Source organism: Lepisosteus platostomus, chromosome 3, assembly GCF_059453375.1.
Source record: "Lepisosteus platostomus isolate fLepPlt1 chromosome 3, fLepPlt1.hap1, whole genome shotgun sequence".
Lineage (NCBI taxonomy): Eukaryota > Metazoa > Chordata > Actinopteri > Semionotiformes > Lepisosteidae > Lepisosteus > Lepisosteus platostomus.
This window is the reverse complement of record NC_142613.1, coordinates 2,335,032-2,350,618: the sequence shown is the minus strand read 5'-3', so window position 1 is coordinate 2,350,618 and position 15,587 is coordinate 2,335,032. Positions and strand designations below refer to the sequence as shown.

General features: G+C 56.8%; 1 protein-coding gene across 3 annotated transcripts in view; it reads right to left on the bottom strand.

The window, feature by feature from the left end:
- Positions 1 to 15,587, bottom strand: part of iqsec2a (IQ motif and Sec7 domain ArfGEF 2a) — a 92,836-nt gene that overhangs the window by 28,740 nt on the left and 48,509 nt on the right. The window contains exon 1 of one of the 3 annotated variants that reach the window (XM_088623803.1): positions 11,079 to 11,659. The exons of 1 other annotated variant lie outside the window; for it this stretch is intronic. In XM_088623803.1, the coding sequence (XP_088479929.1) occupies positions 11,079 to 11,164 (86 nt within the window). In that variant the 5' untranslated portion in view covers positions 11,165 to 11,659. Of the gene's footprint in view, positions 1 to 1,012; positions 1,995 to 11,078; positions 11,660 to 15,587 lie in introns of those variants that run through there. One more of the 3 variants, XM_088623805.1, reaches the window with a different exon arrangement.

Genomic DNA, 15,587 nt, shown 5'->3' with positions numbered 1-15,587 from the left:
CTCAGCCGGGTCCAATCACAGGCAGGAGGGTCACCCCTGGCTTGGCAGCTCAGGGAAGCGGAGAGGGTTAGTCAGCAGGGCTGGAAGCACGGAGGAGTCTCGGAAGACTGGGAAAAAGGTTCCATTTCGGAAAAGCCGCGGCCAAAACGGGCTGGTGCCCTGAGTGAGAGTCACGAGGTCCCCAAGAGGGGGGGGGGTTGATGCTGAAAGACACCACAAGGCCAGCAGGTGCCTTTGTTTACAGGCAGGCAAGATACACACAACCTGCACGACTTACAACGGCTGCTGCTGCTGCTACTGTACTACCACCTCGGCTAATCGTGGTCAGAAACCGAGCCTGACGGACACCGACGCGCAGAAGCGCCAGCCTGCGCCCAGAAATCACCGGCCAGCAGGGCAAGGCGAGCGGCCACCCCCCGACCACACTGCTGCTGTACTGTACGTACTGTATGCAGAGCCTCCCCGCGTGTTTTCTGCGCCAGTACCGTAGGCGTCTTCCCTCAGCCTAACACGAAGTGACACCAGCGCAGTTCCTGCGTGTTCGCGGCGTGTGTGCGCGCGTTATTTGAGATGTCGTGTTATCCCCCCCTTCCCACCCACCAGTCCTTATTCTACCGTCTTCTGAAGCGCCGGAGCGCCAGAAAAGCTTCTACTTGTACCGAAAGGGCGCTTGTCGTTAACATCGCGGCACACTCCTCCCCTGTGCTGTGGTGAACTGGCCAGGGTTTAAAAAGATCATGCTTGGGGAGGTGGAGGGGGAGAAGTACAAACGGGGGCTCCTCTCGGCAGCGCAAGACGACCAAACCAGACCCCCCAGTTGGTCCACAAGTTTCAGCCGCAGACTTTGGGAGAAAACCATCGCCAGAAAACACGGAGAGGGAAAGGACAGACGTGGCAGAGCAGAAAGGTGGAGAAGAGGGAGAGAGGAGCGGAGAGGGACGTGTAGGTTTAGGGAATAAAGCACTTACTCTACCTTACAACAACAACAACAAAAACGAAAACACTGTCTTACCAGTATACCAGCTTGTTATGGAGGATTGCCGGAGTCTTGTCAGACGCGCAGTTAATACACCACATTCTGCCTCCCTGTTTTGGCTGCTTGTTTCAGTAGATGATTATTTCAGTGAGTGTCTGTTTTTTATTTCCTTGTAATAATAATAATAATAACAATCCGTGTCTCTTGACTCTCTCCGTGACGACGGAACGGCGGAGAGCCCGTCTCCTCCTCCTCGCGCTCTCCCGGTCTCGCGGATCCACACCAGCGCGGCGGTTTGATTCCCCCCCCCCGTCTCCGGGCTGCTCGAGCCCGTGTGACACGGCAGTCACGGCAACACAACACACAGTCGCGAGCCCACTCGCCTTAACCCCTTGCGCGCCGCGCCGCGCGCGAGCCGCCCCGGCAGGAGCGCGCGGGAGCCGCGACTCGACGCCCGCGCGCTCGCTCGCTCGCTCGCTCCACGCCGGCCGCACGGGCTCGGACGCGGACTTCTGGGAACGCTGGAAGTGCTCCTGATGTTCTCGGCGTCTGCTTTGATTCTGGTCTCGGCTGCTGCGGTGTTTGGTTTTACAGACGCGCGTAAGCCTGCCGTTCAAGGGTCCTCTCGTTTTCTAACTGAACTGCGATGGCAGTGAAGTGAAAGTTACTCCAATTAAGCACAACACGCAACAAGGTCACCCCAGGAGCCGGCGCGTGTGGTGGAATAATTTCCGCCACGTATCGGTATCATTTGCTGTTAGGAACCTCTTTAAGAAAAAAAAAAGGAAAAAGCGCCGCATCGTTGTGCAAATGGGAATTTGCTCAAAGGTCTGAGTGACATCTTCATCTCTGTTGCAAATCTGTACCGATTCCAGTCCTACGAAAGCAATCGCGCCCGAGTATAACACATAAATCAACCCGTGGTGTTTTTAAAGGATATGCATGTAATCCTAACCGCAAAAATACGAAGAATAACTGACAGCGCAGTGTGGCGCTGTTAAAGTGGAAAAACTACGTTTCCCACAATGCCTCGCGAAGGCTGCCCCCCTCTTTCGCATCGCGCACGTGACGGTACAATAATACATCTGGTTACCATGGAGACTGAGCTGCTCACGCGCCTAAGGAACAGCTGCATCATACATTATCATCATTATTTTGACGTCTTGGAGTTGTTGCCAATGGTTATTAAGAGGTTCCTGGCCTTGCTGTAAATAAATTGCTGGCTTTACATTAGTTTAAATGCTGAGAATAATTACACTGTTGTATGAAAGATGTATTTTCAAAAGCAGGGGTGGGCTAGCCCCAGTACAGACACTCCTTTTACACTGATAATCATACCTGTCACACCAGCAATGAAAAACACAACCCCCCCCCACTCACCAGCATCGCTGTCTGAACCCCAACAACTGTCACTGCCTGAACCCACACCTACTGTCATCACTGCCTGAACCCCAACAACTGTCACTGCCTGAACCCCAACTACTGTCATCACTGGCTGAACCCCAACAACTGTCACTACCTGAACCCCAACTACTGTCACTATGTGAACCCCCAACAGCCATCATCGTTTCCTGAAACTTCAACAACTTCTGAACCATCAACCAACATTAAACACAGTCAATCTGACAGAAAGAGACACCACTGAGCAGACACAAGCACTAGTAGCGGGGCCTTGCGATGCACAACTCGGGGCTCTGAAGTGTCGAGGGGAGCGCTGCGAGGGTCCTGTGCTCATCTGCAGGCGACGGGGCACGGGGTGCTCCAACACCGCTAGCTTGATCACTCTGAGCGGTCGCAGGGCATGAGTCAGCCAGTGCACACGGCTCTCAGACCCGCGTCAGAGAGCTGGACCTGCAGGGTGTGTGACAGCACTGATGACCAGTGTACTCCTCCTCCTCCTCCTCCGCCCTTCCTCTCTCTCCTGCTCTCACTGTGACAGAGGCACAAAGAGCTACTGTACTCTCTCCCTCTTCCTACATCAGCAGCACAAGGCTCTCTCTCTCTCTCTCTCGTGTGCTCTCCCTGTGGGCACGGATGCTGCTGACTTCAATGAGAAAATTAAAGAACCAGACTTTCCACTTCAAAACTACAATAACAATAGACACAAACTGAGATGAAGGAGTCCTGGAGACAACAGCCTCTGAACAGTCCAGGAGATCCCTCACAATCGCCAAGCCAGCGCAGTCGTTTCTGTGACACTGGTAGGCAGTGTGCTGGCACAGTAGCTTCATCTCTGAAGAAGCTAAATGCACATTAGCTGAAGTCACAGCACTTCTCTCCTGGAACAATTCAAATGCAAGGAGCTTTCTTGGCATGACAGATGAATTACAGTGTTGCCAAAGCAATAGATATGAGCACAACATTTACTACTTTTAGAATAATATTATGACTCGACAGGCTGTCTCTGTCCCCCTCGGCTGGGACCGGAGATCGCACGCTGGGCTGCAGCTCTGCTGAGTCTCCTCTCCAGAGGGACGGGGACCTGTTCTGACTCTGGCGGGTGTGGGGAATCTCAGATTAGGTCTGTTGCTTTAGGGAGGAATGTTTGTCCAGCCCCAGTGTATTTCTCGCTGTACAGCAAAAAGAGCATCTCTGCCTCTGCTACTCTCTCCTGGCCTCTTCGGACAGGCAGGTCTGCCTGTGTCCAGTTTCTCTGGCCAGGCTGTGGTCACTGAGCCTGTCCTCTCTGGACAGCCAGGTCTGTCTGTGTCCAGTGTCTATGTCCAGGCTGTGGTCACTGAGCCTGTCCTCTCTAGACAGCCAGGTCTGTCTGTGTCCAGTTTCTATGTCCAGGCTGTGGTCACTGAGCCTGTCCTCTCTAGACAGCCAGGTCTGTCTGTGTCCAGTGTCTATGTCCAGGCTGTGGTCACTGAGCCTGTCCTCTCTGGACAGCCAGGTCTGTATGTGTCCAGTGTCTATGTCCAGGCTGTGGTCACTAAGCCTGTCCTCTCTGGACAGCCAGGCCTGTCTGTGTCCAGTGTCTATGTCCAGGCTGTGGTCACTGAGCCTGTCCTCTCTGGACAGCCAGGTCTGTCTGTGTCCAGTGTCTATGTCCAGGCTGTGGGCACTGAGCCTGTCCTCTCTGGGCAGCCAGGTCTGTCTGTGTCCAGTTTCTCTGGCCAGGCTGTGGTCACTGAGCCTGTCCTCTCCGGGCAGCCAGGTTGTTTATGTTGCCTAGTTTCTGTGGCTGCTTGTTCTTGTTGGTTCTGACCCTGGTCAGGTGCTCGGTCAGTGTGTTTTGTCCGTGGGCACTGGCACACACTCGAATGACAGTGCTCACTGACAGTATCACAGCAGGGTCAGAGACAAGAAGGAGAAGCAGACCCTGACACAGGACAGGCTGAGTGACCACATACTGTACGCACACTCTGATCTGCTCTGTCGACGTACCAGAGAACACAAGTGGAAAGCGCATTTAAAAAAGTCACTTCCATACACAAAGGGTTGCGGGAGTCTGGAACAAGCCACCCAGCCATGTGGCTGACATTCAAGAAACAGACGAATTAGACCGTTGAACCACTTAACTGCTGACTATCGAATGGGTTTGACGTGGAAATAGCTCCTCTCATCTGTAACCTTTCTGATGTCCTTAGTGCTGACTGTGTGGTACAAGCTGCGAGTCCCGGTTACTCATTTTAGCAGATTTTAATCAGCACCATTTTCAGCAACCGAAGGGCTCTTCACACAGTGGAGACGTCCTCCTGAGACTGGGAACAGACCTCGTTCTCAAAGTTTGTCCCCCCGCCGATGTCTGTGACTGTACCCCCCAGCACTAGGGGAGAGATGAATGAGCTGTCTCCCCCCCACCGTAGCCTGACACCCCCCCCTCATCCCCAGGGCCCCCTCTGCCTCCCAGGCACCCCTGCATTATTGATCCACAACAGCTTTCTGCAGCTGATCCCAGACCCCAGGCCCAACAGTCAGGCGAGCCTCGAGGGCAGCGCAGGCAGGGACACGCACACACACACTCGGACACGCACGCAAACACATGCGCACACACTCACACACACACACACACATGCACAAACACCTCTCCACACGCATGCACACACACACACGCGCGCTCTGGTGCAGTCACACACTCGTACATACGCGCAGACACACAGGTGTACTCACACACTCACACACACAGACGTACACACACTCGCACACACGTGCAAACAGACCCGCGCACACTCACACGTGCATGTGTACTCACACACAGACGCACACCTGCGTGCATACACACTTGCACACACATGTACACACACCTCTCCACATGCATGCTCCTAATCACACGCACACACACTCACACACCTGGCGGAACATAAGCGCCGCTTGAGCACTCAGCGCGTGAGGCTCCTGTGCGTGGGCTCTCCGAGGGCGTGGCCCTGGGGTCACCGCGCAGTGTCCCAGGAGCCAGCGCCCCCTCTCCCGCTGTCAGTCAATCAGTCACAACAATGCAGCACACAGCGGTGGCTGTCCGCAGTGACCGTGGCCTCTCCACCAGATTCGAGCAGCATGAAGCCGGCCGGCCACGCACACACCCCGACACGCGGGCTGGGAGAGGAGGCCTGGGCCTGCGAGGGGGCCGGAGGGGGGACGTGTGCAGGCACACTGGCTCCGCTCACAAAGGACCAGGGGGAGCCCAGCTGAGGACTGAAAGAAGACTTCATCCTCTGCTCTGAGTCAGGCACAGGGAGCAGGCCCACGCCTGGCGGAATAAGCAGGACTCATCAATAATAAAAGAAAGCCCTCCTTCCCCTCCTTCGCGTGTTCAGCCCTTTTCAGAGATGTATTATTTATTCTCAAGCACTTCTGGCTTACTCTCCCTTTCTCCCGCCATACTGCCTTTATCTGGGGAAAGAAATACTCCGAGAGCGAGAGGGGGAGGAGGTTGCCTAGCGACAGACCCGAGGGGGGGGCGGTCCTGTGTCACTATGGAAACCGGTGTGGGAGTGGAGGAGAGGCTGTTGCCGTGGAGACCAGCTGATGGAGTACAGAGCAGCGGTTGCCGTGGTTACCGAAATTCCTCGGCGACTGTGGGCTCAGTGGGATAAAAAAGGGAGTGACTACTGTAGAAATAAATAAAAAAAATACCCAGAGCGACAGACAGAGCGCTGGCATATTAACACGAGTGGTCTTGACAGAGATCAATGGCATATCACAGCACTGAGCTTCCACAGTGACTGGCACAAAGAGATGGTTATAAGATGGTACGGGATATGTTAGTCTTTGTGCATCAAGCATGGCCTGATGCAGATGCCCATCCAGATGGATATGTGCACAACTGAACCGCGAACTGCTCTGGGAAAAATAAACAACTTCCAATGTCTTTGGGAATTCTCATTTTAATCTGAAAGACCACCATAGTAAAAATCACACACATGCACAGGCTCATGCTACACACTATACACAAAGATTCTCTCTCCGCTCTCTCCTCTTTACCCCACATCCACAACAGTGCCTGATGGAAAGATTAAAAAAAAGAAATAGAAATCCTAAATTGACTTCTCCTCCCTGCAGTACTGTTACATAATTAAGACACTCCTTCTTCTGGCACAGCCTGACAGAGCAGAGAGAAGGATAGACTGGCAGAGGGACTCAGAAACAGAAAGCGAAAAGAGGGAGAGACACAGATAGGGGCATCGCCGGCAATACTTGTTCAACCCGCCAAGCCAATGAAATATTTAAACCCGATCTTGCAAACTTGGAAAGAAGGCAGAGACAAGTCCAGGCTGGAAAGGAAGGCAGGGGTCAGGGGAGGGAGAGAGAGCCGTCCCCGAGAGCAGACCAGCTCTGGTGTGGTCTCGTTGAGGGAGGGACAGCACACTCCTCATCACAGTGTCCCCAGTACTGCGCAGCAAAACAGACTGCGGTACAGTGTATAGCACAGCACAGTAAAGAATAAGAGTATAGCATGGTACATGAGCAGACAGGACAGTACAGCGTAGGACATGGGAATACAGTATAGTGCAGGACAGGATACAACAGTGGAGGACAGAAAAGTACAGTATAGTGTAGGACAGGACAGTACAATACAGAGCAGGACAGGTCAGTCCAGTGCAGTCTACAGCAGGACAGTACAGCACAATATAGTGTAGGACAGATCAGTCCAGTGTAGGTCAGTCCACAGGGCAGAGCAGTGCAGGGCAGGACTGGGCACACCAGTGTACACCTCACTGCAGGAGAGCAGGCAAGGAGGAGGGAAGCACAGCGCAATTCCTTTCTGTCCAGCACACAGTCGGCGGAACTGTTCGGAAAACAATGCGGTCAGGAACGCAGGCTGTGGCAACGCTCCCCCCCCCCCCTCTCACCCCCCCCACTCTCACTCTCGCGTCCTGCGCCCCCTGGAGGCAACGCCCCGCCTCTGCCCCTGCTTTCACCGCCCTCCGTCTCCACGGCTTCCTCCTCGGCCTTCCCGCTTTCTCCCCCTCTCCGGCCATGCGCCCAGGAATGCAGTCCGCACTGGTCCGACAGGTTCCCCCGAGAGCTTCTTACACCCAGCTCGGCGCGCTCACCTCACAGCCCACACGCGACCTCACCGCGGGACGGAAACAGTCAGGCTCCGTACGCAAGAACAGGAGAGCAGTCACAAACGCAGAGGGCCCATCTTGCCCCTTCGGTAGGCGTTAGTTAATTGAGCTGAGGCCAGCTGTTTTTTCAAAGAAACCAGAGTGTCCGCGTCAACAACATGACTGGGCAACTTGTTCCAGACTCCCACTACCCTTTGTGTAAAGAAGTACCTACTGCTCTTGGTTTTAAGCACACTCCCACAAAGTTTCCTACACAGCAGTGACAAAGTCACACTCACTGACATTCTGATATATTCACATACTGTACTTAATCCACCTAACCTATACTGAACATCGATCACTCTGTTTATGTATGTTTCCGTTAAAATAAGCTATACAGTCTGCTGGACACCTCTGAAATGTTTTTGTCATTATCGTTTTGACTAATGAGTCATTCTTGACTAGTCACGACACACACAAGAGCCTGTGTCTGTGGTGTCAACCCTAATTCCCCTCACCAGTCAGAGAGCAGACTGGGTGCAGGTGAGGAGGTTAGGGAAGCAGCTGAATGTTGATCCTGATGATAAATAATCAGGAAACACAAACACAAACAGGAAACCATGTTCTCCGTTCACCGAGCGCCAGCAGTCTGGGCTGGACTAGGGCCCTGGCGCTCCGGCCTCCTCTCAGTGAGGCAGTCGAGAGCCCTCGGTCCTGCACCACGCTGCTGCCCACAATCCCCAGGCAGGCCCAGCCCCCCGCGGACACCGGAGCTGCCCATCAAGGCGCCGCCGGTGCCAAACCAGCCAGATGGCGCGAACAGTCTCCCCTGGCCTCCTGCGTCGCGCGGTGACGAGTCTCCGGGCCCGTCGGCGCCCAGCCCTCCGCCCTGCCCTGCCCGGGGCTCCGGGAAGAGCCCCCCTCTTCCGCAAGCCCGCGAGGGGGATCTGGGACGCTCCCGTGAGCCCACACCGGCTCGCTCTGCCAGGCGTTCTCCCTCCGTCTCCCTCTGAGCAGATTGGGAACTTTTGGTTTCCAAAACGTTTTTTTTTTCCTGTCCCACGACCTCCGGGTAGATGCCACTGTCGCCCCTGTCGAACCCGTGTCCGCGGCCGTGCGAGGGAGCAGCTCCGCGCCCTACGGAGCCGCTCAGCACTGAGGCCGCAGTGGCGGGGGAGGAAGGTGGGGGCCGGCAGGAAGCCGATAAAAGCGCTACAACAGGAGGCGTCGAAACCTCTGCTGACGCAGAGCGCAGATAAGATCTCCCGAGAGCGCAGCCGAACCGCAGGACTCCACCCTCTGGCCCGGACCCCAGCCCCCACCCTAGACTCCACAGAGCACCTCCTGCCCTCTCGCCCGGACCCCAGCCCCCACCCTAGACTCCACAGAGCACCCCCTGCCCTCTCGCCCGGACCCCAGCCCCCACCCTAGACTCCACAGAGCACCCCCTGCCCTCTCGCCCCGAGCCCAGCCCCCACCCTAGACTCCACAGAGCACCCCCTGCCCTCTCGCCCCGAGCCCAGCCCCAACACCTAGACTCCACAGAGCACCCCCTGCCCTCTCGCCCCGAGCCCAGCCCCCACCCTAGACTCCACAGAGCACCCCCTGCCCTCTCGCCCCGAGCCCAGCCCCAACACCTAGACTCCACAGAGCACCCCCTGCCCTCTCGCCCGGACCCCAGCCCCCACCCTAGACTCCACAGAGCACCCCCTGCCCTCTCGCCCCGAGCCCAGCCCCCACCCTAGACTCCACAGAGCACCCCCTGCCCTCTCGCCCCGAGCCCAGCCCCAACACCTAGACTCCACAGAGCACCCCCTGCCCTCTCGCCCCGAGCCCAGCCCCCACCCTAGACTCCACAGAGCACCCCCTGCCCTCTCGCCCCGAGCCCAGCCCCAACACCTAGACTCCACAGAGCACCCCCTGCCCTCTCGCCCCGAGCCCAGCCCCCACCCTAGACTCCACAGAGCACCCCCTGCCCTCTCGCCTGGAGCCCAGCCCCCACCCTAGACTCCACAGAGCACCCCCTGCCCTCTCGCCCCGAGCCCAGCCCCCACCCTAGACTCCACAGAGCACCCCCTGCCCTCTCGCCCCGAGCCCAGCCCCCACCCTAGACTCCACAGAGCACCCCCTGCCCTCTCGCCCCGAGCCCAGCCCCAACACCTAGACTCCACAGAGCACCCCCTGCCCTCTCGCCTGCAGCCCCCACCCCAAACATCTAAGCATGAAGCTGGGAGTTTTACTGTAGTAATTCAGAAGTGGGCTCCTCAACACTGTCTGTCCTGGGACTCGAACCCTCAGCCTGCTTGCTGCCAGCGCTGACCCCCTGCCTGACAGCCGCCACAGAACCTCCAGACCTCCGCTGTCTGCGTTGCTATATTTGCGCCGTGCGAAACGTTCTGCCTTCGGAAACCGGGAGGCCAGCACCTCGGGAGACGGTGAGACTGTGCCCTGCCTGGACCACACTGCGCCAGGCCTGCCCTGTCTCTCCCGCCAGGCTCAGACACCTCGGGCACCCCCACACCTGCACGCACTGCGAGGTATGGTGGAGCGGCGGGTCACGGTTATTCTAAACAAGCATACAATAATAAGGGTCCTTATTCTGTTGATCAAACTGACACAGAGTCTGGTGGCCACTGCAGGCCCGTCCACTCGGAGCAAGATGAAACGTGCCTGCGTGTTGAAACGAGTCCACTGGGATTGGGGTTCTGGAGCTCCAGTGAGCCTTCGGTACGGTTCACATCCTCTCACAGAACATTCTGAGAGACCACCAGGCCACCGAGACGATCATCTGTGGCAACGTGGCTCACTCTGGAGAGGCGGGACAAGGCTCGGCACCGACTGGAGAAGGGCACGTCTCTGCCTAATGCCACTGCAAGCCTGCTGGAGCCTGGGGCCTGGGCATCGACACGACTGTTCCCCACACTGATCACACACCGCTCTTTGAGAACCCCAGTGGCACGGCCCAGGCTCAATCCCACAATGCTAGGCTAGCTGCACGGCCCAGGCTCAATCCCACAATGCTAGGCTAGCTGCACAGCCCAGGCTCAATCCCACAATGCTAGGCTAGCTGCACGGCCCAGGCTCAATCCCACAATGCTAGGCTAGCTGCACGGCCCAGGCTCAATCCCACAATGCTAGGCTAGCTGCACGGCCCAGGCTCAATCCCACAATGCTAGGTTAGTGGCACGGGCAGACTCGGGGGCACCTGCTTTCACATTGAGCACATTTACCTGGGTTCAAATTGACCTTCTAAATGCATTCTAAATGCAGCTTCACTGACTACGGAGGATACAGAAGGTCTCGAAGAAGTTTTGTCCTGCAGGTGCTGTGATGAAAAACACAGCAGAAGCCACAACATTTACTCATTGTGATGTAGCTCTTCTCAGCATCTAGTAAGTTTGCTGCTAAGGCCTTTATGACAGCAAAAATCACAGGAAAACACCAGAAATCGGGATGTTTCCCTCAGTCGGCAGCCTTGTAGCCGGAGCTGCAGCCTCAGGTTAACGTGCTTTTCTGCCAGACACAGTTCAGCTGGTTAGAAAGTCCTGCCCCCCCCCAACTACCAATACACCCCGAGACCCAGAGAGGAAGTGAGGTCACGTATTTACCGGGAAGAGGAAAGCTTGCGTAGCAGGACCCAGAGGAAGTGGCAGCTGCAGCTGAAATCCCGGATAAAAGCCAAGAATCCCACCATCCTTCAGACACCACGCCTCCCCTGCTCCTCTCTCTCTCTCTCTCTCCTGCCGCTTGCTCCTCACGCCAGTGGAGCACCTCGCCGCTCCCTCCTTCCCACTGTCCCTGCGACGCCCCCCGCCGGCTCCGCCGCTCCGGAGCGCTCCCTCCAGCCTGCTGCCTCCTTCCACACTCGCGACTGAGTGGGGCTGCCCTCTCTCCCTCCCTCTCCCGCGCTCCGGCCCGGCACTCTTCCTGGCCTTGTCCCGGCCGGCCCCGCAGGTGTCCCGGTGTGTGCTCCTGTCGGAGGGAGCGCGTGGCTGTGACGGCGTGTGTGTGAGTGTGTGCGCGCGCGCATGTGTGTGTGTGTGCATTCCTGGGCGGCTGCATGCCTGTGTGAGCCTGAGCAGGAACGCTGGTGTGTGTGTGTGTGTGTGCGCTCGCCGGGGCTCCACACACACGCAGCGCTGCAGTGGGCGCGTGTGGCCTCCCCCCAGGCGCGAGCGTGTCAGCCGAGCTCAGCCCCCCTCTGTGCCCCCCGGGTGGCAGCTCGGCGACGCTCCTGGCCGCCCCCCCCCCCTCGCTGTGCTCCTGCCCTGCTCTCTGGCTCTGCGGAGGACAGCTCTCTGCTCTCACAGGTTCGCCCTGCTCCTGGCAGGCCAGGTAGGTGACCGGCCACGACATGTCACCCCCTCCCCCCCTCCACGTCCCCGCTAGCGCCAACCCCTCCCTCCTCCCCCCCCTCCCCAGGGAGCCCCGCTCCCGTCTCTCAGCCCCAGGCAGGTTCGCCTTAACTCTTCGTGCGCCGATTTCTTCCACTAGAGAAAAGGTCAAAGACCACTCAGCAGCGGCCGCTAACACAGCGGTCTGGAAACAGGGGTTCCTAGGGAGCAGCCACAGAGCAGAGGGGCTGCAGGCAAAGCCACTCCCCGCACTTTGCTCTGCTTCCTTCGCCTCTGGGCCTCATCGCGTTTCGGTGACGTCACCTCTGAACGAACGAACAACAGGGACCAGCCTCTGAGCCTGCAGCAGCTGCTCCCTCACGAGGCACCTGCCAGGTCTGCTCATTAACAAGAGGGGTCCTTCAGGTGCCTCTAACCCATCTGGCGAAACAAAGCTTTCCCTCTTCCCTGACTGGATGTTGGACCTGGACCACCGGCTCCTAACCCCTGGACCAACAGGGAGAATTTTAAAACCAGGTCCTTTTTGTCACGGTCCTCATCCCTCCTCCAGAGGGCGCTCCGACCTTTTAGTATTTTAGTTTCCTCATGACGCGCACCTGTCTCCTACTTTCCTGTCACTGCTTGAGCTTGGCTCCAGGGCTCGGTATCGGAAGATGGACGCCACAAGGTCTGCCTGTCTGCCACGTCCGCGTCCTGTTGGAAACACCCGCAGGCGGGAGACTCGCTCCTGCTGCGCCCGGGCAGAGTGGCAGGGCAGCATTCCTCGCGGGCCGACACGCCGAGAGCTCACATACCGCGATGCGCCGCGCCGCGCAGGAGGAAGTGCTCCACCCCTGTGAGCGCCCTCGCTGTCAAGGAATGTGGGCAGACCGCAGTCCAGGGCTTTCACTTTCTGTCCCCAGCGACGCCCTGCTCGGGGGCCTCCTGTCATCAGCCTGCCTGCAGCTCTCGCGCTGATCCCATGGCGCGTGACCAGGCCCCTTCGCCCAGCCTCTACTGCTCAACTGATCCCACACCGCGGGAAACACTCCTGAGATTCAGGAGGGCAGCACAGCAGCCTCCCCCGACGTTTACTACACCCAGGTGACGCGCAGAACGACGCTGCAGAACTGCGAGAGCCGAGGAAGCCGCTGGCCGGGATGATTCCGGAGAGGAGCAGGTGTGGAAGCGACCGTGAGCGAGGAGAGACGCAGAGCAGGGAGGAAGGGGTCTTGGGATAAGGGACAGACGTCAGGCGCCGTGGCCTCGATAGAAAGACACGCTAAAGCATCAAGGAAGAGACTTTGGTCAAGAAAAGCAAGTGGGGGGAGGCCTTTCGGGACACCTGAGCCTGTGTAGGACATTCCTTTGATCCCAGGAGTTTCCGGTTGCCCTTCTGTGGACTGAACAGCAACACCTGCTTTGTACCGCTGACTAGAACTGCCCACGATATTCCGAACGGACGGAGGTCTCACTACCACGGTTTTAGCATAACTTCCCATGGTCCTGCGGCCTCACGAGTGGCTCAGCCAGTCACCCACCAAAACACAGGATGAGTGCAATGGTCACGGGTTCGAGCCCAGGTCATGTCACTAGCTGACTGCGACTAGGATTCCCCAAGCAAGGGCGCACAGCTGGTTGAGTGCCACCCTGTACTGTATCACACCATCACTGTCCTGTATCGCTCTGTCCCTGTACTATATCACACCATCACTGTCCTGTATCGCTCTGTCCCTGTACTATATCACACCATCACTGTCCTGTATCGCTCTGTCCCTGTACTATATCACACTGTCTATGTCCTGTATCACTCTGTCCCTGTACTATATCACACCGTCACTGTCCTGTATCGCTCTGTCCCTGTACTATGTCACACTGTCACTGTCCTGTATCAAACTGTTACTATGGTGTGTCACTCTGTTCCTATACTATACCGCACTGTCACTGCTGTATCACTCTTTCCCAGTACTGTAAGAGCACGTTAGTGTGCTGTGTCACTCTGTCCCTGTGCTGTATCATTCTGTCACTGTGCTCTGTCACTCTGTCCCTATTGTAAGAGCATTTAACAGTGCTGTATCACTCTGTCCCTGTGCTGTATCATTCTGTCCCTGTGCTGTCACTCTGTCCCTGTGCTGTATCATTCTGTCACTGTGCTGTGTCACTCTGTCCCTACTGTAAGAGCATTTAACAGTGCTGTATCACTCTGTCCCTGTGCTGTATCATTCTGTCACTGTGCTGTGTCACTCTGTCCCTGTGCTGTCACTCTGTCCCTGTGCTGTATCATTCTGTCACTGTGCTGTATCACTCTGTCCCTGTGCTGTGTCACTCTGTCCCTGTGCTGTGTCACTCTGTCCCTGTGCTGTATCATTCTGTCACTGTGCTGTATCACTCTGTCCCTGTGCTGTATCACTCTGTCCCTGTGCTGTATCATTCTGTCACTGTGCTGTGTCACTCTGTCCCTGTGCTGTATCACATTGTTACTGTACAGTACCCCACTCTCTCTTTACCGAAACTCCTAGGACTAAATGTTGTGAGGGTTTTTGCTAAAATTATTTACACTAAACTTTAAATAAAAGAGAAAAGTGGCGAAACGTCAGACTCACCGGATGAAGATGAACAGCGTGTGGATCAGGGACCGGCAGCCTGAAGAGTGAGGCTGGGTGTGGTGTGACAGAGAGAGAGAGCAACAGAGCGACAGAGTGACAGAAGGAGAAGTGTCCAGGAAGTGGCCCTGCCCTCAAGTACAGAATGAGCTCCTCCACTGCAGCTCTTCATTCACACACCAGCACACAGCTACAGGGGGACGACAACACCGGCACCACAACAGCACACAGCTACAGGGGGACGACAACACCGGCACCACACCAGCACACAGCTACAGGGGGACGACAACACCGGCACCACAACAGCACACAGCTACAGGGGGACGACAACACCGGCACCACACCAGCACACAGCTACAGGGGGACAACAACACCGGCACCACAACAGCACACAGCTACAGGGGGACGACAACACCGGCACCACAACAGCACACAGCTACAGGGGGACGACAACAGACACACTGAAACACTGACCTCACAACACCGGTACAACAACAGACACACTGTTACACCGACCTAACGACACCAGTACTACAACAGTGACACTCTGACACTGATCCTCTCAGAAAGATCCTCTGACACACTGACACACAGGTGTCAGGTGCACCGGTGCTGGCAGCCTACAGCACTGTGCAGAGATCGACACAGTCACTGCACACACAGCCCCAGGATGGTGATCTCAGATCTCAGATATGGAGAAAAGCTTTTCACAGTGAAGCTGGCGTGCCCCCGACTCCAGAGGCAGACCCAGTTTTGTGGGTACTGCCGGTGGACAGGGGCTCATTGCTTATGCTGATGCGTGGTGGCATGTCTGCTCTCTCCCTCTCCCCCTGCTCTCACGGTCCTGCCCTGTGTAGCTTCCTGTTTGAAAAAGATGCACAGTTCTGTTTCTCTGCTCTTCCGGTCCTCAGCTCTCCTCATCGCTTGCTGCTTCCTCTTTCTGCAGGTACTTGGAAGAGAGGAAACGGGCCGGGCAGGCCCGACGACAGCCCAGCACACAGGCCAGTGGAACGTCTGTCCTCTCCTGTACTCTCCTACCGCTGGGCCAGCCTTTAACCTGCACCAGCACTGATTGTACCCTGATGTACTGTGCACTGCGTAGGGATCAAGTCTCTAATCTCTGGAAGGTTGTGGGTTTGAATTCCAGGTGAGATACTGCTGTTGAGTGAGCCACCACACT